This window comes from Gigantopelta aegis, chromosome 7, assembly GCF_016097555.1.
Source record: "Gigantopelta aegis isolate Gae_Host chromosome 7, Gae_host_genome, whole genome shotgun sequence".
NCBI lineage: Eukaryota > Metazoa > Mollusca > Gastropoda > Neomphalida > Peltospiridae > Gigantopelta > Gigantopelta aegis.
Genome location: NC_054705.1, coordinates 7,067,461 through 7,092,895, shown reverse-complemented (window position 1 = coordinate 7,092,895; position 25,435 = coordinate 7,067,461). Strand labels below are relative to the sequence as shown.

The window sequence follows — 25,435 nt, the reverse complement described above, 5'->3', positions numbered from 1 at the left end:
ATTATTGATTTGTTTTAATCAGTCTTCACATGAGTACAGAGCTAACCAATCAATTATTGATTTGTTTTAATCAATCTTCACATGAGTACAGAGCTAACCAATCAATTATTGATTTGTTTTAATCAATCTTCAAATGAGTACAGAGCTAACCAATCGGTTATTGATATGTTTTAATCAATCTTTACATGAGTACAGAGCTAACCAATCAATTATTGATTTGTTTTAATCAATCTTCACATGAGTACAGAGCTAACCAATCAATTATTGATTTGTTTTAATCAATCTTCACATGAGTACAGAGCTAACCAATCAATTATTGATTTGTTTTAATCAATCTTCACATGAGTACAGAGCTAACCAATCAATTATTGATTTGTTTTAATCAATCTTCACATGAGTACAGAGCTAACCAATCGGTTATTGATTTGTTTTAATCAATCTTCACATGAGTACAGAGCTAACCAATCAATTATTGATTTGTTTTAATCAATCTTCACATGAGTACAGAGCTAACCAATCAATTATTGATTTGTTTTAATCAATCTTCACATGAGTACAGAGCTAACCAATCAATTATTGATTTGTTTTAATCAATCTTCACATGAGTACAGAGCTAACCAATCGGTTATTGATATGTTTTAATCAATCTTTACATGAGTACAGAGCTAACCAATCAATTATTGATTTGTTTTAATCAATCTTCAAATGAGTACAGAGCTAACCAATCAATTATTGATTTGTTTTAATCAATCTTTACATGAGTACAGAGCTAACCAATCAATTATTGATTTGTTTTAATCAATCTTCACATGAGTACAGAGCTAACCAATCAATTATTGATTTGTTTTAATCAATCTTAACATGAGTACAGAGCTAACCAATGAATTATTGATTTGTTTTAATCAATCTTCACATGAGTACAGAGCTAACCAATCAGGTTTTGGTTATAATTGATCATTGGAACATCTCTATACTGAAGGCATTCACACAGATCTCGTGACTTGAAATATGCACTGTATGTACATTCTTTGTTAGCTAACTACTGTGCACCACATTTTGGTGGAGTGTGATCATCTCAAGCCGACGAGAAATGATATATTTGGCAACAGAAATGTTTTGGAATCTTTTAAATTCCACCCAGAATTAATTTTAAAGTTTTTAAAACACTTTGATTTCTATACAGAGTTTTAAAATATAATTGCCTCGATTTATGTATTGTATTATACTTTTCCCCACAGCCTCTAACACTGTGGTTTTACATAATAATATATAAGTAATATTTTCCTATACTTACCATTTGTAGCATCCAATAACCAATGTTTATTTTTGTGCTGGGGTGTCGTTAAACATTCATTCATTCATTCATTCATTCACTGTTCGCTAACACTTGCTACAACAAGCCATTTTGCAAATATACTGAACACCGAAAGAAACCCAAATATAATTTTTCAGCTGTAACATTCTATTTTGTTTTTTAAGAAGGGATTAACACGTACTGAAATTCCAGGTCTTTACGTTGCACCAAAGCTAAGGCGATGAAATTATTGTTTTTGTTTGTGTACTCTAAAAATATTGAAATTTGTGTCTGTTTATTTTTGAAAATATTGATATTTTTGTAATTTTACTATCAATATATTGATATTTTTGTTGGTTTACTATAAACATGGAGGGGGTTAATATAAAAATATTGATATTTTTGTTTGTTTAGTTTGAAAATATTGACATTTTCTTTTGTTTATTATGGAAATATTGATATTTTTGTTTGTTTACTATGAAACTATTGATATTTGTGTTTATTTACTATAGAAATATTGATGTTTTGTTTTGTATGTGTTACAGGGCCAACTGGAAGTTCCACTCAGATGGCGCCCGCCAATAGCATGTTCATGTTGCTGTGTTTGATTGGATGGCTTGTACGGTTCTCTTCAACATGAACCACGTGACTGAATCACAACATAATGAAATAACTGAGGAACATGTGTTAAAAACTAAATTCACTCGTTTATAAAATATGTATAATTGACATATATAATTATTTTAATACTCAGCTTTTTACATTATATTGTTCCCATCCTGTACACTTGATTTTCTTTTTATACATTTGTGTATCTTTAAAATATGTAAATATTATTTTGGATTTATATCTATAAAATATTACCTGTTTAGAAAATAACATTGTGAGTTGTATTAAAATTGTTTTACCTTTTTTGTAATTATTTTTAAAATGTTCTACTTGTGTTGTCAAGAAGGCTCGATACAGAGTACAAAGCAGACAGTGCATGTTGTTTGTGATTTCTTAATTCTTGTTTAAAAATTATTATGTTGCCAAATTACTATTATATTTGGGGGGGGGGGGGGGGGGGGGGGGGGGAGATTCATTAAGCATACTAATTAGTGAAATAGCTGTTGTCTCTTTGCCTTACTAATTGTACATGTATATCAGGACCCGTTCCACAAAGAGATGTTAGTGCTAAGATCACTTTGTGCAATGAAGACCTGGTGCATTAGGTCAGGTCAGGTCAGGTCAGAGTGTTTAATGTGCACATTCAGAGCAAGCTGTTGTAGCACATGCCTGTCCTGGTCACAGGTGCCAGCCTCGGCCAGCTCCTCTGTCCAGGACAGGAAAGGGATGGGGTGGGAAGGAGGAGGGACTGCCTGCACTAGCAGATGCAAGGGAGCACCAGCAGTCCGACCGGGGCCGGTAACAGCTGAGAGTGGTTTTTGGTACTATGGAATTTGGAATGTCCCGTAGGATTACCGCCAAAGAGAAATGGTGCGCATTTTATGAAGAAAGTTAGGCACAACTTTGAACAGTCCGTCAAAAAGTAAAAAGGGAGCTATATATAGTTTGGGATTTTAGTATGCCGAGAGTAGCTCGTTAAGTGGACCCCTAGTTGGTGTTGAGGTGTCTCCCTAGGTTGCCCATAGGGGCCCTTAAAAGGGCCTGATCTGTTCAGGTGCATTAGGCAAATATAAACATGTATCAGCTTGTGATATATAGACGGTTTCATAATGTATTTGTATGGTGCTTTCATGTACAGTAATCATTGCTTCTAATATTATATAAACAGCATTTTATTATTATTTTTATATTTCTTTGTAAGGGAATAGGAGATATTTATAAATTAGAGAGATGTAACACGTTTTGTATATGGTTTTCCAAGTGAGTCCCAGGTTGTACATGTTACATCTTATAATTTACATCAACCCACATTTGAAACAAATGGCATTCACAGATGCAAATAATTTAATTTATTAATTTTTATACATTTTTTATACATTTTAAACAGATTGAATGAATTAGTCTGTAACACTTAGGGCTTGAAACCCAGTCGTTAGATATGTCTAGAGACATGAAGGAAGGGGGAGGAGGAAGAGGGGAGGGGGGGGGAAAAAAAGAGGGGGGAGGAAGAGGGAGGGGAAGAGGAAAGAGGGGGAAAAGGGAGGGAAAGGGGAAGGGGAAGAAGGGGGAAGAAGAGGAGAGGAGGGGGAAGAGAAATAAAGAGGGGGGGGAAAGGGGAGGAAAAGAAAGGGGAGGAGGGGAGAAAAAAGAGGGGAGGGAGGAGAAAAAAAAGAGGGGGGGAGGAGGGAGAGGGGGAAGAGGGGGGGAGGGGGAGAAGGAAGGAGGAAGGGGGGAGGGAGAAAGAGAGCAAGGAAGGGAGGAGGGGGAAAAAGGAAAGGGGAGGGAGGGAGAGGAAAAAAGAAGGGGGGGGAGGAGGAAAAAAGGGGTAAGGGGGGGGGAGAGAAGAGAGGAAAGGGAGGGGGGGGGGAGGGGAAAAAAGAGGAGGGGAGGAAAAGGGGGGAAAGAAAGGAGAAGGGAAAAGAAGGGGGGAGGAGAGAAAGAAGAGGGAGGGAAGGAGGGAAAAAAGGAGGGAAGAAAAAAGGAGGAAGGGGAAAAGGGGGGGGGGGGAGGAGGGAGGAAGGGGAAAGAGGGAAAAGGAAGAGAAATAAAGGGGGAAAAAAGAAAAGAAAGGAAAAGGAGGGGGGAAGGGGGGAAAAGGGGAAAAAAGGGAAAAAGGGAGAGAAGGAGGGGGGAAGAAAGGAGAAGGGGAAGGGGAGGGGGAAGGGAGGGGGGAAGGAGGGAAAGGGGAGAAAGGGGGGAAAAAAGGAGAGAGGAGGGAAAAAAAAGGGAAAGAGGGGGGAAGAAAAAAGGGGGGGGAGGGGGGGGAAGGGGAAAAAGGGGGGAGGGGGGGAGGGAGGAGAAAAAGGAGAAGAGAAAAGAAAGAGAAGAAGGGGGGGGGGGAGAGGGGAAGGGAGGAGGGAGGGAAAGGAAAAAAAGAAAAGGGAGAGGGGAAAAAGGGGAAAAAAAGGGGGGGAGGGGGAAGGAGAAAAAAAGGAAGAAAGGGGAAAAGGGGGGGAAAAAAAAAAGGAAAAAAAGGAGAGGGGGGGAGGGGGAGGGGGGGGGAAGGGAAGAAAAGAAGAAAGAAGGAAGGGAAAAAAGAAGGGAGGGGGGGGAAAAAAGGGAAAGGAGAAGGGGGGAGAAGGGGGAGGGAGGGGAAAAGGAGGGGGGGAAAAAAGGGGGGGGGAAGGAGAAGGGAAGAGAAGGGAGGGGGAGGAGAAGGAAAAGAAAAGAAAAGAAAAGGAAAAGAGAAGAGGAGAAAAGAGAAAGGAGAAGGGGGGGAAAGAAAAAAAGGGAGGGGGGGGGGAAAGGGAAGGGAAGGAAAGGGAAAGAGAAAAAGGAAAGAAAAGGAAAAAAGAGAAAGGGGGGAAGGAGGGGGGGGAAGGGAAAGAAAAAAGAAAGAAAGGGGGAGAGGGAGAAAAGAAAGAAGGGGAAGAGGAGGGGGGGGGGGGAGAAAAGGGAAGGGGGGGGAGAGAAAAAAAAGAAAAGGAGGGGAGGGGGGGGAGGAGAGAGAAAAAGAGAAAGAGGAGAGAGGAGGGGGAGGGGAAAGAGGGGGAGGGGAAAAAGGGGAAGGAGGGAGGGGGGGGGAGAAGGGGGAAAGGGGAAAGAAGGGGAGAAAAAAGAAGGAAAGGAGAAGGGAAGGAAGGAAAGAAAGAAGAAAAAGGGGAGAGAAAAAAAAAAAGGAGGAGAGAGAAAGAGGGAAAGGGGGGGAGAGGGGAGGGGAGAAAAAGGGAAGGAAAAGGGAAGGGAGAGGGGAAAAGGAGAAGAAAAGAGAAAGAGGGAAGGGGGAAAAGGGAGAGGGGAGGGAAAAGGAAAGGGGGAAAAAAGGGGGGGGGGGGGAGAAAAAGGAAAGGGGGGAAGGGGGGGGAAAGGAAGGGAAAAAGGAAAGGAAAAGGAAAAAGAAAGGGGAGGAAGGGGGGGGGGGGGGGGGAAAAAGAGAGGAAGGAAGAAAAGGAAAAAAAAAAAAGAAAAAGGGAAAAGGAAAGGGGGGGGGGGAAAGGGGAAAGGGGAAAAAGAAAGGAGAGAATGGAAAGGGGGGGGGGAAGGGGGAGAGGGGAAAGAAAAATGGAAGGGGGAAAAAAGAGGGGGAAAGGGGGAGAAAAAAAAGAAGGGGGGAAGGGAGGGGGGGGGAGGGGGGGGAAAAGGGGGGGAGGGGGGGAAGAGGGAGGAGGGGGGGGGAGAGGGAGAAAAGGGGAAGGGGAAGGGGAGGGGGGAAGGGGGGGGAGGGGGAGGGAAAAAGGGGAAGAAAGGGGGGGGAGAAGAGGGGGGGAAAAGGGAAAAAGGGGGAAGAAAAAAAAAGAAAGGGGGGGGGGGGGAAGAGAAGGAAGGGAAAAAGAAGGGAAGAGAGGAGAGGGAGGGGAAGGGGGGAAAAGGGGGAGAAAAGGAAAGGAAAAGGGGGGAAGGGGGAGGGAAAAAAGGAAAAAAAAAAGGGAGGGGGGGAGGGGAAAAGAAAAAAAAAAGAAAAGGAAGAAAAAGGGAGGGAAAGAGAAAGGGGGGAGAGGAAAAAAAAGGGGGGGAACCGGGAGGAAGAAGGGGGGGGGGGGGAAAGAGGGGAGAAGGGGGAAAGGAAAAAAAAGGAAAAAAGGAAAAGGGGGGAAAAGGAGGAAGGGGGAGGAAGGAAGAAGGGGGAAGGAAAGAGGGGGAGGAAAGGGGGAGGGGGAAGGGGAAAAAAAGGGGGAAAAAAAAGGGGGGGGGGGGAGGGGGAAAAAAAGGGGGAAAAGGGAGGGAGAAAAGGGAAAAAGGAAAAGGGAGGGGGGGAGGGGGGGAGGGGGGGGTAAAGAAAGGAGAAGGGAAGGAAGAGGAAAAAAGGAAGGGGGAAAAGGGAAAAGAGAGGAGGGGGGGAAGAAAAGGAAAAAAAAGAAGGAAAGGGGAAAAAGGGAGGAAGAGAAGGAAAAGAGGGGAAAAAGAAGGGAGGAGGGAAAAAAAAGGGGGGGGGGGGGGGGGGGGAAAAAAAAGAGGGGGGGAGGAGGGGGGGGGGAAAGGGGGAAAAAGAGAAAAAGGGAAAGGGGGGGGGGGAAAAAAGGAAAAAAAAAAAAGGGAAAAAAAAAGGGAAGGGAGGAAGAGGGAAAAAGAAGGGGAGAAGGAGGGAAGGGGGAAGGGGGAAAAGAAAGGGGGAAGTAGGGGGAAAAGAGGGGAGGAGAAAGGGGGGAAAAGGGGGGGAAAAAGAAGGGGGGGGGGAGGGGGAAAAAGAAGGAGGAAAAAAAAAAAAAAAAAAAAAAGGGGGAAAAAAGGAAGAAAAAAAAAAAAAAAAAGGAAAGAAGAGAGAGGGAGAGAGGAGAAAAAAAAAAAAGGGAAAAAAAGGAGAAAAAAGAAAAAAAGGGGGAAAAGGGAAGGAGAGAGGAGAAAAGAGGGGGGAAGGGGAGGAAGGGGGGGGGAAAAAAAAAGGGAAAGAGGGGGGGAAGGAAAAAAAGGATTTGGGGGGGGGGGGGGAAGGGGGGGGGGAAAAAAAAAGAAAAGGGGGGGGAAGGGGGGGAGGGGAGGGGAAAAGAGGAAGGGAAAGGGGGGAAAGAAAGAGGGGAAAAAAAAAAGGGGAAGAAAAAAAAGGGAAAAGGGGGGGAAGGAAAAGGAGGGAAGAGGGAGAAAAGGGGGGGGGGGGGAGGGAGAAAAGGAAAGGGGAAAAAGGGAGAGGGAAAAGGAGAGAGGGGGGAGGGGAGGAGGAGGGAAAGAGAAAGGGAAAGAGGGAGGAGAAAGGGAAGGGGGGAAGAAGGGGGGGGGGGGGGGAAAAAAAGAGGGGGAGGGGAGAGGGGAAAAAAAAGGGAAGAGAAAAGAAAGGGAGGAAAGGGAAAAAGGAAGGGGGAGGAAAAGAAAGAAGGAGAAGGGGGAAGAGGGGAAAGGGAAAAAAAAGGAGGGAAAGAGAAAAAAAAAAAAAGAGAAAAAGGAAGAAAAAGGGAGGGAAGGGAAAAAAGAGGGGGGGAAAAAAAAAGAAGGGGGAGAAGAGGGAAGAAAGGGGGGGGGGGGGGGGGAGGGGAAGGGGAAGGGGGGAGAAGGGAGGGGGAAAGGGAGAGAAGAGGAGGGGGAAAAAAAAAGAAGAAAAGGGAGAAGAAAAAAAAAAAAAAGAGGGGAGAAGGGGGGGGAAAAGGAAAGGGGAGGGGAAGAGAAGAAAAAAAAAGGAGAAGAAGAGGAAAAAGAGAAAGGAGGGAAGGAGGAAAGAGAGGGGGGGGGGAAAAGGGAAAGTGGGGGAGAGAAGGGGAAAAAAAAGAAAGGAAGAGGGGGGAAGAGGAAGGAAAAAAAAGGAAGGGAAAGGAAAAAAAAAGGGGGGAAAGAGAAAGGGGAGAGGGAGGGGGAAAGAAAAAAAAGGGAAAGGAAAGGAAAAAAAGGGGGGAAGGAAAAGAAGAGGAAGAAAAAGAAAGGGAAAGGAGGAAGGAAAGAAAAAAAAAAAAGGGAAAAAAAGAAAAGGAAAGAGAGGGAGGGAAGAAAAGGGGGGAGAAAAGGGAGGAAGGGGGGAAAAGGGAAAGGGAAAAAAGGGAAAAAAAAAGAAAGGGGAAAAAAAAAAGGGGAAGAAAAGGAAGAAAGAAAAAAAAAAGAGGGGGGGAAAAAAAAAGGAGGGAAAGGGGGGGGAAGGAGAAAGAAAGGGAAAGAAGGAAGGGAAGGGAGTGAAAAAAGAGGGAGGGGGAAAAGAGGAATAAAAAGGGGAGAGAAAAAAAGGGGAAGGGGGAAGGAAGAGGAAAAGGGGGGGGAAAAAGAAGGGGAGGGGAAGAAGGGGAAAAAAAAAAGGGGAGAAGGGGAAGAAAGAAGGGGAAAAGAAGGGGGAGGAGGGGGGAGGGGGGAAGGGAAAGGGGGGGAGGAGAGGAGGGGGAAAAAAAGGGAAAGGGGGAAAGGGAAAGGGAGAAAGGGGGGGGGGAGAAAAAGGGGAAAGGGAAGGGAATAGAAAAAAAAAGGGGGGGGAAAAGAGAGAGTAAGAGAAAAGGGGGGAAGGGGGGGAAGAAAGGGGAGGAGGGAAAAAAGAAGGGGAAAAAAAAAAGGAAAAGGGGGAAGGGGGGGGGGAGGGGGAAGAGGGGGGGGGAAAAGAGGAAAGGAGGAAAGGAAAAGAGGGGGGAAAGGGGAAAGAAAAGAAGAGGAAGGGGAAAGAGAAGGGAGGGAAAAAAGAAAAGAGGGAGGAGAGAAAGAAAAAAAGTAGGAAGGGGGAAAGGGAAAAGGGAAGGATAAAGGAGGGAAAAAGAAAAAAAAGGAAGGAGGAGAGACGGAAGGGAAATAGGGGTCGATCCCAGACCGACAGGCGCATCAAGTGGGCGCTTTACGACTGAGCCCCCCCCCCCCCCCCCCCCCGACACACACACATCCGAACAAAGAAAGTTTGTTTCTTTAACAACACCACTAGAGCACATTGATTTGGGCCTATTAATCATCGGCTATTGGATGTCAAACATACGGTCATTTTGACACAGCCATAGAGAAGAAACCCGCTACATTTTTCCATTCGTAGCAAGGTGTATTTTATATATACCACCCCACAGACAGGATAGCACATACCACGGCCTTTGATATACCAGTCGTGGTGCACTGGCTGGAACGAGAAATAGCCCAATGGGCTCACCGACGGGGATCGATTGTGGTCAATTCTGGATCGGCCAACTACTCGTATGTCATGTCATGTTAAAGTCACTGATACTAAATACCGATGTAAACAACGGAATTCAAAAAATCACATAGAACATATTCTAAGCTACGACAAACACTAGACGAACACGAAACACGCTGGAATAGTATAATTAAAGTCGCAGAATCTAGTTTCAACGTGTGGAAATGAACACTAAGTTTGGTTAATCCTATAACACGATTGGATAAAATCACATTACATTGAAACGAGTCTACACGTTTAAACGGGCAAATATATAAAAAAGAGAGAGAAATAGACCATTAGTTTGCTTAATCCACAGTCCTATAACACATTGGGATAAAATTACATTAGACTGAAACGAATCTACACGTTTAAACGGGGAAATACATAAGAAAGAAAAAAAACGACTATTAGTTGTTAAAGGCACGTACGTTTTTAAAAATATGAAAAATGCATTTTGTGGTATTAGAAAGGCCAATATGACAAGAAACGCTTTGGATGTACGGAATTAGTAAAAAAAGCTTTGTTTTGTTAAACGATACCATTAGAGCACATTGATTAATCAATCATCGGCTATTGGACGTCCAACATTTGACTGTCATCAGAGGAAACCCGCCACATTTGTTTTCTAATGCAGCAAGGAATCTTTTATATGCACCATCTCACAGAAAGGACAGCACATACCACGGCCTTTGATGTGCCAGTCGTGGTGCACTGGCTGGAACGACAAAAGCTATGTAAAGTCTGATTTCAATTATCAAAAACAGCTCTAATAATGAAAACACGTCGTAGTATTTAGAAAGTCAACTATAATCTGTTACTTTAAATAGTTAAACGCGCTGTAGTAGACAAAAATATTTTCCGCTGTCTGAATACTAGGAACAAGTACGTGCCTTTAAAATAATGTTATCTGATATTAATCTAACGACACTTCTGATATGTACAACATTTTTGCGGATCCAGCAATCACTCCACCGCACTTTTAAATTATTAAAAAATAAAAAAATCAGTCACAATATGCAAGACTAAACTGGCGTCTCTGAGCATCTTTATTTTAAAATGTCCCGGGCCGCAGGTATCCGAAACCCTATACAGATCTGACTCCATGTGGAAGTTAGGCTCATTGTCCTTTTTAGAATTTTGTGATCACCCTTTACAAAATGCTGGATCCACCCCTGCAAAGGTCGTAGTATGTGCTGTCCTGTGAGTGAGCAAGTCCATATAAAAGATCCCTTTGGTGTTCGAAATAACAAACTATGGTACCTACAAAATTTACACTCTTAGCTACAATGTATCTATATGTCATCAAGCATACGTACATTTAAGCAAGCTGCACTTTATAAAACACCGGCAGTAAATAACATTGACAGCGACCCCCTTTGTTTGCGATCATAAGTCCATGTGGCCTCAATAACTAAATAAAATGTCTTGTCTTGTCTCGTTATAAGTTCGAGAGAGAAATCGAGAGAGAGAGAGAGAGAGAGAGAGAGAGAGAGAGAGAGAGAGAGAGAGAGAGAGAGAGAGAGAGAGAGAGAGGGGGTGAGAGAGAGAGAGAGAGAGAGAGAGAGAGAGAGAGAGAGAGAGAGAGAGAGAGAGAGAGAGAGAGAGAGAGAGAGAGAGAGAGAGAGAGAGAGAGAGAGAGAGAGAGAGAGAGAGAGAGAGAGAGAGAGAGAGAGAGAGAGAATTACTGGAGGGAGGGAGGGATAGAAATACTGGTTCAAACCTTGCTTGCTGGCATGTCTATACGTTTTTGTTGGGGTTTTTTGGTTGTTGTTGTTGTTTGTTTGTTTGTTTGTTTGTTTGTTTGTTTATTGTTTTTTAAAAAGTAAACATGCAGTATTTCGAAACAACCCTTACTACTAATGGAAACTGTAGCGAATTTTCTTTAAGAGTATAATATGTCGAAATTAGTAAATGTTTGACATCCAATCCCCAATTCAATGAATATTAATAAATCACTCAGTTCACTGTGTGTCTAATTTGGCTATTTTTGGTAGCATTTACTGTGTTACGTGCACACTTTCCCATGACCAGGATTTCACGAATCATACCACTCGTGTGACACTTGCTGGGACGAACCCCCGCCCCCCAACCTAATTAGAGAAAGTGTCCACCGAAAGAGTTCCATCCAATAAACAAAGCACTTATGGCGAGTGCTCTACCGACGGAGCCGATAACGGTATTTTAACAAAGAAGAATTGTAGCATTCGAATTTCCCACCACACGCACATGCGATCCTCGCCGGAAGATGATTCACTCAAGGCCCGGATGCTGCATTGATAAACTATAGAAAATGGCGACTGTATGGTGATGTGCAAGGTGTTAGTGCAAGAAGTGTCAATAGAGAATGTGTCCATGGATACGGAAACTGGAAATACTGATGGATAGATAAGGAAATAGTTTCGTTTGTTCACCGATACACATATTCTGTCAACATGTGCTCGGATAAAGTGAAAGTAGCCGTTCGGTTGCGGCCGATGAATCGCCGAGGTAAGGGTGCGAAGGAGCTGTCACTGTCAGTCATTCAGTGGCAGCGACTCCGTGTTATCAATGAATTGTCATGACGTAATTAAACACATTAGTGGGTGCTTATTTATTTCTAATTCCCATATGTTTTTGATTCACTCTATGAACGGTTAGGAAACTCCTACACAATTTCTAGTCCCATATGCATGGTTGTTTGCCAGTTCCATTGATCAGTGGAGGGTAGGTGGGTGGAGGGTGGGTGGTCAGTGTAGTAGAGTTCCTAATAATGTACAATCTCAGTCAGGTTTAATTAATTAACTGTATGCAATAATTGTATATTTGTTAAATTAATTACTAGGCCTAACCAGATTCTAATAAAAATAATTATTAAAATGTAATTATTTTCAAACAGCAACAGTGTTGCCACCCCACCCTCACCCCTGTCCTCCAACCTGCCAACAAGTTAGGTTAGGCTTAGCAGGATTTTTGCCAGAGGGTAAAATGGGTATGGTGCCATACCCAAATTTTTGGCAGTTTTTAAAAAACATTTCAAGTTAACCTTTTGACAAAATTTATTATTCTTATCATTACTGTAGACCTATGCTTTTCTTAACCCTAACTCTAAAGTTAACCCATTTTCTTTCTGGGAGAGCCTCCCTCCCCCCCCCCCCCCCCCCCCCCCCCCCCCCCCCCCAATACCCACTGTTAACTGGTTGCATTCAATTCCATAGTGCCATACCCAAAAATTTCTTTCTGGCAGAAACACTGGGTTAGGTTAACAGGGTTGACAAATCAGCTAGCCCTCAGTCCCAGGTAGTAAATATTTTTGTTTGTGCTAGAGAAAATCATCAACCAGCCGTTGAAGTTTTTAGTTTTTTTTACCACTATCTCAAAGGAATAGTGAATTTCAAAAAACACTATTCCGTCTAAAAATGTACTATTCCTTCAATTATTAATGTACCACTAGTTTTTCTGACTGTGCTACGTCGCTCTGTACAACATTGCATAACACACAATTGTTTATACCAGTCTATGCATTACTGCGTACTACCTGGAATTACAAACAAACTCACTCCGAACATTAGTCTCGATCAAAAAGACGTTTATTTTGTACCGGTAACTGCATGAGAAAGGTCTTAGTAGCGCGAGGATTTGTTCTGCAGTAAAATGTAGCTGAAGAAAAAGCGTACGCAGAATAGTCGCAGGCGATTTTCTGTATTCTGTGCTTTATTTTCACTTTCATGACGAAATATTGGAAGAATTGTTATACTATTCCGTTTCAAAATTTACTATTTGAGGAATAGCAGAATAGCGTAAAATTCTACCGCTGTCAACTGTACAGTATTCAAAATAAGCACATGTCTGTTTGTCCTGACAAGTGAAAACCTGCTCAGACAAACAAAATGTACCTTGGTGGTTGTCTAGTGGACAAGTGAAAATGTTCAATGAAATTTCATTTTGAACAATGAAAAACACTGTCCTTGTACTTTGATAAACAAACTATTTATTTTTACAAGCAGGGCTAGTGATATTCAAAATAACTACAATTGCCATGTCTGACGGCTAGTGAAAAAAAAAAGAGTCAAATGTTGCAGTTGTCTATTTTGTAAATATGAACATACTGACCCCAGTCCAACGGCTAACGTTAGTGCTTTTAAGCTCTATCTCCCTCTGTAGGTGACATGTCTGATTATTACTATTATTCAGTAAAAGTGTATTAACTTAAAAGTAAAGTAGGGCTAGTGAATGTTTAATCATGGCTAGTAAATGTTTTTAATTACTTATATCCCATGGTTAGTGGATTTAAAAAAAAATTCTAGAAGCCCTGGAACAAGTGAAAATATTGTCGGACAAGTTGATTTCTACATGCATTTGTTGGGTGGATTAGTGGAAAATTGTGCTTATTTCTGTCACTGGTGTATAATATAACACATCTAGGACATTGGTCTGATGATTAGCCAAAGCTTCTGTGAGGGTTATCAGTGACTTTTGTCAGACACTGGGTTAGGATTAAGGAAGGAAGGAAATGTTTTACTTAACGACGCACCGGAACACATTTTATTTTACAGTTATATGGCGTCAGACATATGGTTAAGGACCACACAGATAATGAGAAAGGAAACCTGCAGTCGCCGCTTCATGGGCTACTCTTTTCAATTAGCAGCAAGGGATCTTTTATATGCACCATCCCACTGACATACCACAGCCTTTGATATATACCAGTCGTGGTGCACTGGCTGGAACGAGAAATAGCCCCAATGGGCCTACCGATGGGGATCGATCCCAGACCGACCATGCATTGAGCGAACGCTGTACCACTGGGCTACATCCCGCCCCCAGGGTTAGGATTAATGCCAGGGGAAAATGGATGGAACTCTTTCCAACCGATAGCAGTTTTTGTTTGCTGCTGGATAAAAATAATTGCCATTGGTGGAAGGGATCATTTTAAGTTTTTAATTTTATAAATTTATTTGTTGCAATTCTAAGTTAGTGGTTTAAAATTACCATAATTGAGCTTTTTATGTCTATATGACAAACACATTTGAAAATTGCCATAGGTAAGTTTGAGCTCTGTATTAGTACAGCTGAGATTCTTTAGCATTTTATGGGGCGGGACATAGCGCAGTGGTAAAGTGTTTGCTTGATGAGTGGTCAGTCTGGGAGTGATCCCCATCGGTGGACCCATTGGGCTATTTCTCACTCCAGCCAGTGCATAATGATTAGTGCATCAAAGGCCGAGGTATGTGCTATCCTGTCTGTGGACAAGTGCATATAAAAGATGCCTTGCTGTATTAGGAAAAATGTAGTGGGTTTCCTCTGATGACTACATGTCAGAATTGCCAAATGTTTGACATCCAATAGCCAATGATTAATTAATCAATGTGCTCTAGTGGTGTCGTTAAACAAAACAAACTTCAGCATTTTACAGTCTTGAGATTCTTCACTGTGAGTGAGGTGAGGTGAAGATCACTCTCTTGAAATGGTGTCAGGCTATGACGTTTCAAATAAAATGTGTTATTTTTATTTTTATTACAAGTACATGTAGCAAGGCGATGTAGCTCTCTCAAGACTTTCCAGATAAATTGGAGGGGGAGGGGGGAATGGCAGTCGGAGAACATTTTGTTTTCAAAATCTTGATCACAGGGCTTGAACTTAATGACGGCACCGACAGCCATTGCCGTGAAGTTGCAATATGATTTGCCGTTGGTCAGGGGCTTCACCGATAAAAATTATCGCCATTGGTTGAAGGGACTATTTTTGGTTTTTATATTTGTTGCAAAAGTTACCAGTTTAAAATTGCCATAGACAGGTTCAGAATTGCTGTTAGTGAACATTTTACTGATGGCAATTTTTTTCAAAATTCTTAAGTTCATTCCCTGTGATTAGCGATATTTTTAGTCAACTGAAAATTGATTAGCAACTACTGTTTAATGTTTTAAATTTGAGTAGCAATCTCTGAAACTTGCATAGGACCACACAAATATTGAGGTATGAAACCCACTGTCACCACTTCATGGACTATTCTTTTCGATTAGCAGCAAGGGATCTTTTATATTCACTATCCCATAGACAAGATAGCACATACCATGACCTTTGATGTACGGTTGTACCAGTCATGGTGCACTGGCTGGAACGAGAAATAGCCTAATGGGCCCACTGATGGGGATTGTTCCCAGACCAACCATGCATCAAGCGAACACTTTGCAACTGGGCTACGTCTCTCCCCTTCCTGATAATGAAGACTTACTTGTGGTAGTTATTATGTTAAACTGTGATCTTTTTACATACGCGACCTACGTGTACATACAGCTACGTCTCTCCCCTTCCTGATAATGAAGACTTACTTGTGGTAGTTATTATGTTAAACTGTGATCTTTTTACATACGCCACCTACGTGTACATACAGCTACGTCTCTCCCCTTCCTGATAATGAAGACTTACTTGTGGTAGTTATTATGTTAAACTGTGATCTTTTTACATACGCCACCTACGTGTACATACAGCTACGTCTCTCCCCTTCCTGATAATGAAGACTTACTTGTGGTAGTTATTATGTTAAACTGTGATCTTTTTACATACGCCACCTACGTGTACATACAGCTACGTGTCGCCCCTTCCTGATAATGAAGACTTACTTGTGGTAGTTATTATGTTAAACTGTGATCTTTTTACATACGCCACCTACGTGTACATACAGCTACGTGTCGCCCCTTCCTGATAATGAAGACTTACTTGTGGTAGTTATTATGTTAAACTGTGATCTTTTTACATACGCGACCTACGTGTACATACAGCTACGTGTCACCCCTTCCTGATAATGAAGACTTACTTGTGGTAGTTATTATGTTAAACAGATCTTTTTACATACGCGACCTACGTGTACATACAGCTACGTGTCACCCCTTCCTGATAATGAAGACTTACTTGTGGTAGTTATTATGTTAAACAGATCTTTTTACATACGCGACCTACGTGTACATACAGCTACGTGTCGCCCCTTCCTGATGATGAAGACTTACTTGTGGTAGTTATTATGTTAAACAGATCTTTTTACATACGCGACCTACGTGTACATACAGCTACGTCTCTCCTCTTCCTGATAATGAAGACTTACTTGTGGTAGTTATTATGTTAAACAGATCTTTTTACATACGCGACCTACGTGTACATACAGCTACGTGTCGCCCCTTCCTGATGATGAAGACTTACTTGTGGTAGTTATTATGTTAAACTGTGATCTTTTTACATACGCCACCTACGTGTACATACAGCTACGTCTCGCCCCTTCCTGATAATGAAGACTTACTTACGGTAGTTATTATGTTAAACTGTGATCTTTTTACATACGCCACCTACGTGTACATACAGCTACGTGTCACCCCTTCCTGATAATGAAGACTTACTTGTGGTAGTTATTATGTTAAACAGATCTTTTTACATACGCGACCTACGTGTACATACAGCTACGTGTCACCCCTTCCTGATAATGAAGACTTACTTGTGGTAGTTATTATGTTAAACAGATCTTTTTACATACGCCACCTACGTGTACATACAGCTACGTCTCGCCCCTTCCTGATAATGAAGACTTACTTACGGTAGTTATTATGTTAAACTGTGATCTTTTTACATACGCCACCTACGTGTACATACAGCTACGTGTCACCCCTTCCTGATAATGAAGACTTACTTGTGGTAGTTATTATGTTAAACAGATCTTTTTACATACGCGACCTACGTGTACATACAGCTACGTGTCACCCCTTCCTGATAATGAAGACTTACTTGTGGTAGTTATTATGTTAAACAGATCTTTTTACATACGCCACCTACGTGTACATACAGCTACGTCTCTCCCCTTCCTGATAATGAAGACTTACTTGTGGTAGTTATTATGTTAAACTGTGATCTTTTTACATACGCCACCTACGTGTACATACAGCTATGTCTCTCCCCTTCCTGATAATGAAGACTTACTTGTGGTAGTTATTATGTTAAACTGTGATCTTTTTACATACGCGACCTACGTGTACATACAGCTACGTCTCTCCCCTTCCTGATAATGAAGACTTACTTGTGGTAGTTATTATGTTAAACTGTGATCTTTTTACATACGCCACCTACGTGTACATACAGCTACGTGTCGCCCCTTCCTGATAATGAAGACTTACTTGTGGTAGTTATTATGTTAAACTGTGATCTTTTTACATACGCCACCTACGTGTACATACAGCTACGTCTCTCCCCTTCCTGATAATGAAGACTTACTTGTGGTAGTTATTATGTTAAACTGTGATCTTTTTACATACGCCACCTACGTGTACATACAGCTACATGTCGCCCCTTCCTGATAATGAAGACTTACTTGTGGTAGTTATTATGTTAAACTGTGATCTTTTTACATACGCGACCTACGTGTACATACAGCTACGTCTCTCCCCTTCCTGATAATGAAGACTTACTTGTGGTAGTTATTATGTTAAACTGTGATCTTTTTACATACGCCACCTACGTGTACATACAGCTACGTCTCTCCCCTTCCTGATAATGAAGACTTACTTGTGGTAGTTATTATGTTAAACTGTGATCTTTTTACATACGCCACCTACGTGTACATACAGCTACGTCTCTCCCCTTCCTGATAATGAAGACTTACTTGTGGTAGTTATTATGTTAAACTGTGATCTTTTTACATACGCCACTTACGTGTACATACAGCTACGTGTCGCCCCTTCCTGATAATGAAGACTTACTTGTGGTAGTTATTATGTTAAACTGTGATCTTTTTACATACGCCACCTACGTGTACATACAGCTACGTCTCTCCCCTTCCTGATAATGAAGACTTACTTGTGGTAGTTATTATGTTAAACTGTGATCTTTTTACATACGCCACCTACGTGTACATACAGCTACGTCTCTCCCCTTCCTGATAATGAAGACTTACTTGTGGTAGTTATTATGTTAAACTGTGATCTTTTTACATACGCGACCTACGTGTACATACAGCTACGTCTCTCCCCTTCCTGATAATGAAGACTTACTTGTGGTAGTTATTATGTTAAACTGTGATCTTTTTACATACGCCACCTACGTGTACATACAGCTACGTCTCTCCCCTTCCTGATAATGAAGACTTACTTGTGGTAGTTATTATGTTAAACTGTGATCTTTTTACATACGCGACCTACGTGTCAGCTACGTGTACGTGTCGCCCCTTCCTGATAATGAAGACTTACTTGTGGTAGTTATTATGTTAAACTGTGATCTTTTTACATACGCCACCTACGTGTACATACAGCTACGTCTCTCCCCTTCCTGATAATGAAGACTTACTTGTGGTAGTTATTATGTTAAACTGTGATCTTTTTACATACGCCACCTACGTGTACATACAGCTACGTGTTGCCCCTTCCTGATAATGAAGACTTACTTGTGGTAGTTATTATGTTAAACTGTGATCTTTTTACATACGCGACCTACGTGTACATACAGCTACGTCTCTCCCCTTCCTGATAATGAAGACTTACTTGTGGTAGTTATTATGTTAAACTGTGATCTTTTTACATACGCCACCTACGTGTACATACAGCTACGTCTCTCCCCTTCCTGATAATGAAGACTTACTTGTGGTAGTTATTATGTTAAACTGTGATCTTTTTACATACGCGACCTACGTGTACATACAGCTACGTCGCCCCTTCCTCTCCCCTTCCTGATAATGAAGACTTACTTGTGGTAGTTATTATGTTAAACTGTGATCTTTTTACATACGCCACCTACGTGTACATACAGCTACGTCTCTCCCCTTCCTGATAATGAAGACTTACTTGTGGTAGTTATTATGTTAAACTGTGATCTTTTTACATACGCCACCTACGTGTACATACAGCTACGTCTCTCCCCTTCCTGATAATGAAGACTTACTTGTGGTAGTTATTATGTTAAACTGTGATCTTTTTACATACGCGACCTACGTGTACATACAGCTACGTCTCTCCCCTTCCTGATAATGAAGACTTACTTGTGGTAGTTATTATGTTAAACTGTGATCTTTTTACATACGCGACCTACGTGTACATACAGCTACGTCTCTCCCCTTCCTGATAATGAAGACTTACTTGTGGTAGTTATTATGTTAAACTGTGATCTTTTTACATACGCGACCTACGTGTACATACAGCTACGTCTCTCCCCTTCCTGATAATGAAGACTTACTTGTGGTAGTTATTATGTTAAACTGTGATCTTTTTACATACGCCACCTACGTGTACATACAGCTACGTCTCTCCCCTTCCTGATAATGAAGACTTACTTGTGGTAGTTATTATGTTAAACTGTGATCTTTTTACATACGCCACCTACGTGTACATACAGCTACGTCTCTCCCCTTCCTGATAATGAAGACTTACTTGTGGTAGTTATTATGTTAAACTGTGATCTTTTTACATACGCGACCTACGTGTACATACAGCTACGTCTCTCCCCTTCCTGATAATGAAGACTTACTTGTGGTAGTTATTATGTTAAACTGTGATCTTTTTACATACGCCACCTACGTGTACATACAGCTACGTCTCTCCCCTTCCTGATAATGAAGACTTACTTGTGGTAGTTATTATGTTAAACTGTGATCTTTTTACATACGCGACCTACGTGTACATACAGCTACGTCTCTCCCCTTCCTGATAATGAAGACTTACTTGTGGTAGTTATTATGTTAAACTGTGATCTTTTTACATACGCCACCTACGTGTACATACAGCTACGTCTCTCCCCTTCCTGATAATGAAGACTTACTTGTGGTAGTTATTATGTTAAACTGTGATCTTTTTACATACGCCACCTACGTGTACATACAGCTACGTCTCTCCCCTTCCTGATAATGAAGACTTACTTGTGGTAGTTATTATGTTAAACAGATCTTTTTACATACGCCACCTACGTGTACATACAGCTACGTGTCACCCCTTCCTGATAATGAAGACTTACTTGTGGTAGTTATTATGTTAAACTGTGATCTTTTTACATACGCCACCTACGTGTACATACAGCTACGTGTCGCCCCTTCCTGATAATGAAGACTTACTTGTGGTAGTTATTATGTTAAACTGTGATCTTTTTACATACGCCACCTACGTGTACATACAGCTACGTCTCTCCCCTTCCTGATAATGAAGACTTACTTGTGGTAGTTATTATGTTAAACTGTGATCTTTTTACATACGCCACCTACGTGTACATACAGCTACGTCTCTCCCCTTCCTGATAATGAAGACTTACTTGTGGTAGTTATTATGTTAAACTGTGATCTTTTTACATACGCCACCTACGTGTACATACAGCTACGTCTCTCCCCTTCCTGATAATGAAGACTTACTTGTGGTAGTTATTATGTTAAACTGTGATCTTTTTACATACGCCACCTACGTGTACATACAGCTACGTGTCGCCCCTTCCTGATAATGAAGACTTACTTGTGGTAGTTATTATGTTAAACTGTGATCTTTTTACATACGCCACCTACATGTACATACAGCTATGTCTCTCCCCTTCCTGATAATGAAGACTTACTTGTGGTAGTTATTATGTTAAACTGTGATCTTTTTACATACGCCACCTACGTGTACATACAGCTACGTGTCGCCCCTTCCTGATAATGAAGACTTACTTGTGGTAGTTATTATGTTAAACTGTGATCTTTTTACATACGCCACCTACGTGTACTTACAGCTAAACTAATTATCAACATGCACTATGCAGCCTGCCTACGTGTAAGTTGTTGTTGATGAGTACTTTGACTTTGTCTCGTTTAATCAAACGATTTTGTGTCGGAATATTTGTATTCCCAGTACACAGTGCTCAGCTTCATCTCTTGTCTGGCAGCAACATTATAACTACAAAATGCAATTAGCTTTTATGTTAACGGACCAACTCAAAACGTACATGTGTGTACATCATGCACATCCATGTATTTAGTCATGAGTTGCCTCAATTATATATATATGAAAGTTATGCTTGCGAAGAAATATCTTTATTTCTGTGTAGTCCTTAACCATATGTCTGACGCCATATAACTGTAAATAAAATGTGTTGAGTGCATCGTTAAATAAAACATTCTTTCCTTGTTATCTCTGTGCTTTTTCTTTTTTCTTATGGATACATACATGTAACATTAATATTGTATAGATTTAATAAAATAGTGATTTCTCTGGAAATTAGGCAAGGCATGGTAGACCATATAAATTTTGGGGCATTTTCACCATTTTTGGGGCACTTGTTTTTCATTAAAAATACCAAAAAAAATAATTAAAATCAACATTAATGTAATTTATGTGCTTGCTTTAATAAATCAATGGCAAAAGATATAAAAGGCATAATTTATTAATTAATAATACCTTTTTTGGTGTTTTATAAAGGCAATTTTAGAAATAATTACTGAAAAAGACTTGTTTAATTTCAGGGCAGCATGGCGCTGATTAAGGCAAGATGGTGCTAGACTATTGAGGCATGGTGCTGCACCATGCTAAAACAAGCTAGGGAAAACACTATAAAATAAAATCTATAATCAGAATTTGATAATGTTTGAAAATATATTAGAATGTCCAGTGACACTCCATCACAAAGAATATATCGGCTATTACAAATTAGATGCAAATTAATCAGATTACTGACCACTTTTATTGGCATGACTTACATGTATGTACAAGCAACTGAACTACCAGTATATCAACAGGCTTTTTGCCAGAAAATAATTTGAGTATATGTAATAATTTAAACAAAGCCGACAGTGTAAGCAGGGCTCGAAACGGCCTGTGGCCAGGTCCCCAAATGCGACCTATGTCCTGTTTGGGCGACTTAAATATTAAAAAATAATGGTGTTAGTCGCCCAAATAATATCTTCTTTAGAGCTATAACACATGAGACACTATTAATATTTGTATTCTACATTAAAATCTTGCTCGTGGTTAGCTTACCATAATTTGTCAACATGCATGATTATTTTTTGGGCCACCATATTTTTTGGCGAGTTTCGAACCCTGTGTAAGTGCACCTACTTGTACTAGTTGGTTTTGAGTTAGAAATATTTAGAAACTGGACACAGTATTTCATGTAATTTGACAAATTTCAAACCGCAGTTCTCTTATTATCAGCTATCTTAAAATTATAAAAATATATCCATTAATTTCCAGAATTTTATGGTACGTGATTTTACCCTGAATTCATACCCTCTGGTGCAAAAACAGTTCAAAACAAGTCTGATATAAAGACCAGAATCGCAGCCTGGTACTGGTTCCCACCCAGAGCACGTTTTAACGACTTGGCCTCAGTGGTGTAGTGGTTAAAGCTATAGGATATAGACTGATAGGTACAGGGTTCGCAGCCTGGTACCGGTTCCCACCCAGAGGGAGTTTTAACGACTTGGCCTCAGTGGTGTAGTGGTTAAAGCCATTGGACATAGACTGATAGGTACAGGGTTCGCAGCCTGGTACCGATTCCCACCCAGAGGGAGTTTTAACGACTTGGCCTCAGTGGTGTAGTGGATAAAGCCATTGGACATAGACTGATAGGTACAGGGTTCGCAGCCTGGTACCGGTTCCTACCCAGAGGGAGTTTTAACGACTTGGCCTCAGTGGTGTAGTGGTTAAAGCCATTGGATATAGACTGATAGGTACAGGGTTCACAGCCTGGTACCGGTTCCCACCCAGAGGGAGTTTTAACGACTTGGCCTCAGTGGTGTAGTGGTTAAAGCCATTGGATATAGACTGATAGGTACAGGGTTCACAGCCTGGTACCGGTTCCCACCCAGAGGGAGTTTTAACGACTTGGCCTCAGTGGTGTAGTGGTTAAAGCCATTGGATATAGGCTGATAGGTACAGGGTTCACAGCCTGGTACCGGTTCCCACCCAGAGCACGTTTTAACGACTTGGCCTCAGTGGTGTAGTGGTTAAAGCCATTGGATATAGACTGATAGGTACAGGGTTCGCAGCCTGGTACCGGTTCCCACCCAGAGGGAGTTTTAACGACTTGGCCTCAGTGGTGTAGTGGATAAAGCCATTGGACATAGACTGATAGGTACAGGGTTCGCAGCCTGGTACCGGTTCCCACCCAGAGGGAGTTTTAACGACTTGGCCTCAGTGGTGTAGTGGTTAAAGCCATTGGATATAGACTGATAGGTACAGGGTTCACAGCCTGGTACCGGTTCCCACCCAGAGGGAGTTTTAACGACTTGGCCTCAGTGGTGTAGTGGTTAAAGCCATTGGATATAGGCTGATAGGTACAGGGTTCACAGCCTGGTACCGGTTCCCACCCAGAGCACGTTTTAACGACTTGGCCTCAGTGGTGTAGTGGTTAAAGCCATTGGATATAGACTGATAGGTACAGGGTTCGCAGCCTGGTACCGGTTCCCACCCAGAGGGAGTTTTAACGACTTGGCCTCAGTGGTGTAGTGGTTAAAGCTATAGGACATAGACTGATAGGTACAGGGTTCGCAGCCTGGTACCGGTTCCCTCCCAGAGGGAGTTTTAACGACTTGGCCTCAGTGGTGTAGTGGTTAAAGCTATAGGACATAGGCTGATAGTTCGCATCCTGGTACCGGTTCCCTCCCAGAGGGAGTTTTAACGACTTGGCCTCAGTGGTGTAGTGGTTAAAGCCATTGGATATAGACTGATAGGTACAGGGTTCGCAGCCTGGTACCGGTTCCCTCCCAGAGGGAGTTTTAACGACTTGGCCTCAGTGGTGTAGTGGTTAAAGCCATTGGATATAGACTGATAGGTACAGGGTTCACAGCCTGGTACCGGTTCCCTCCCAGAGGGAGTTTTAACGACTTGGCCTCAGTGGTGTAGTGGTTAAAGCCATTGGATATAGACTGATAGGTACAGGGTTCGCAGCCTGGTACCGGTTCCCTCCCAGAGGGAGTTTTAACGACTTGGCCTCAGTGGTGTAGTGGTTAAAGCCATTGGATATAGGCTGATAGGTACAGGGTTCGCAGCCTGGTACCGGCTCCCACCCAGAGGGAGTTTTAACAACTCGATGGGTAGGTGTAAGATCACTACACTGACCTCTCATTAACAACTAACAACTAACCCACTATCCTGGACAGACAGCTCAGATAGCTGAGGTGTTTGCTCAGGACAGTGTGTTTCAACCTTAAATTGGATATAAGCACGAAAAATAAGTTGAAATAAATGAATGAAGTCTAATAAATTATAGCAAAGTCCACGAGTACATGTCTGTAACTGTAGTGAGTCAAATCGTTCTAGTTACACTTATCTATTTTGGTCTCATCACCGACATTTGTCTCGACAGAAATAAAAATTAGAACCGTGGATGGTGCAAAACTGTAGACGGCATCAACATAGCAGACACTACCAGCTCAGCAGACACTGTCGTGATTAAGGTCTCACATGAAACCGAAAATTAATTTCCACGTCTTAGGGGAGGATATGTGGTGGATTTGAAAGGGAAATTATAGCACCATCTTGTGCATCGCGTAAACAGATGAAAACTTGAATGGGTATTAATGAAGATTTTAACTTGATTAAGTTTGCCTTTGGTACACCGTAGTGTAAAGATCATGTATGTACTGTGGAAGATTGATTTGTCTCGAGAAACGTTGTTGAATCCTCAGCATTGCTCTTATTTTAAAGGGTTACTATTAGTTTTCTGGCACTGAATTTCAAAGTTACTGTAACTTTCACACTGTGCCATTTTCCAGAGTTCAGTATTTTGCACTCCCAGTTTAAAGTTGCAGGAAATCACTCCCCATAATAATTAAATTCTGTAGACATTTCTAAATACATTTTTCTGTCCCAACCAATGCTCCACGACTGCTATATAAAACGCCATATGATATATGCTGTACTGTCTAGGAAGTTGCATTTAAAAGATTCCTTTCTGCAAATGGAAAAATGAAACAGGCTTCCTCAGAAGACTATGCACGAATTATCCAGTGTTTAACATCTAGTGGCCAATGATTCATTATCAATACATGCTCTACAGTTATTGTTATTTAAAGAAACTTTACATGTCCAGACCATTTTAAATCAGCGTTCCTGTCATTTTAAAAAGTAGCATAAAATTTATAATTTAAATTCAATAAAGTAAGGGTTTATATTCCTTTAGTCTTGTCCTGCACCCCCTCCCCCCCCACGGCCCTATTTTTATGACTCTGTAATGGCAGACCAGGTTCTTGTACAGGGTTTTAACTGGGTTCAATTTTAATTTTTGGGATGCTTGGAAAAGTGTTGCCTTTGGTTTAATAACAGAAATAAGTGTATCATTTGAAGCACATTGGATGGACACCAAAGAAAATGTTTCCTTTAAAAGAGGGACACAAAGGCAACTTACTTTCTGTCACATTGACAAAAATTATTTCACTCTGGTAAATGTACGTTGGACTCAAGTCTATGCTATTTGTTGAATACTAATGTTAAGTTACTACTGTATACATGTACTACTGGTATGGGAAGGACACCATGACATTTTGGTGCAGGATTTAGCTCAGTCGGTTGAGTGCTCGCTTGAGGTACTTGCATCACAGGATTGAACCACTTCGGTGGGGTTTTTCT

General features: G+C 41.5%; 2 protein-coding genes and 1 pseudogene across 6 annotated transcripts in view; all 3 read left to right on the top strand.

Annotated features, from left to right (window-relative positions):
* The window catches only part of LOC121377841, a 67,338-nt gene extending 63,982 nt beyond the window's left edge, over positions 1-3,356 (top strand). The window contains exon 41 of the mRNA XM_041505939.1: positions 1,840-3,356. Within this exon, the coding sequence (XP_041361873.1) occupies positions 1,840-1,934 (95 nt within the window). The 3' untranslated portion in view covers positions 1,935-3,356. The remainder of the gene's footprint in view (positions 1-1,839) is intronic.
* LOC121377840 lies at positions 2,489-7,936 on the top strand (annotated as a pseudogene).
* A 3,262-nt stretch (positions 7,937-11,198) lies between these two features.
* Positions 11,199-25,435, top strand: part of LOC121377005 (kinesin-like protein KIF13A) — a 397,936-nt gene continuing 383,699 nt past the window's right edge. For all 5 annotated transcript variants that reach the window (XM_041504840.1, XM_041504838.1, XM_041504837.1 and 2 more), the window contains exon 1: positions 11,199-11,387. In XM_041504840.1, the coding sequence (XP_041360774.1) occupies positions 11,333-11,387 (55 nt within the window). In that variant the 5' untranslated portion in view covers positions 11,199-11,332. The remainder of the gene's footprint in view (positions 11,388-25,435) is intronic.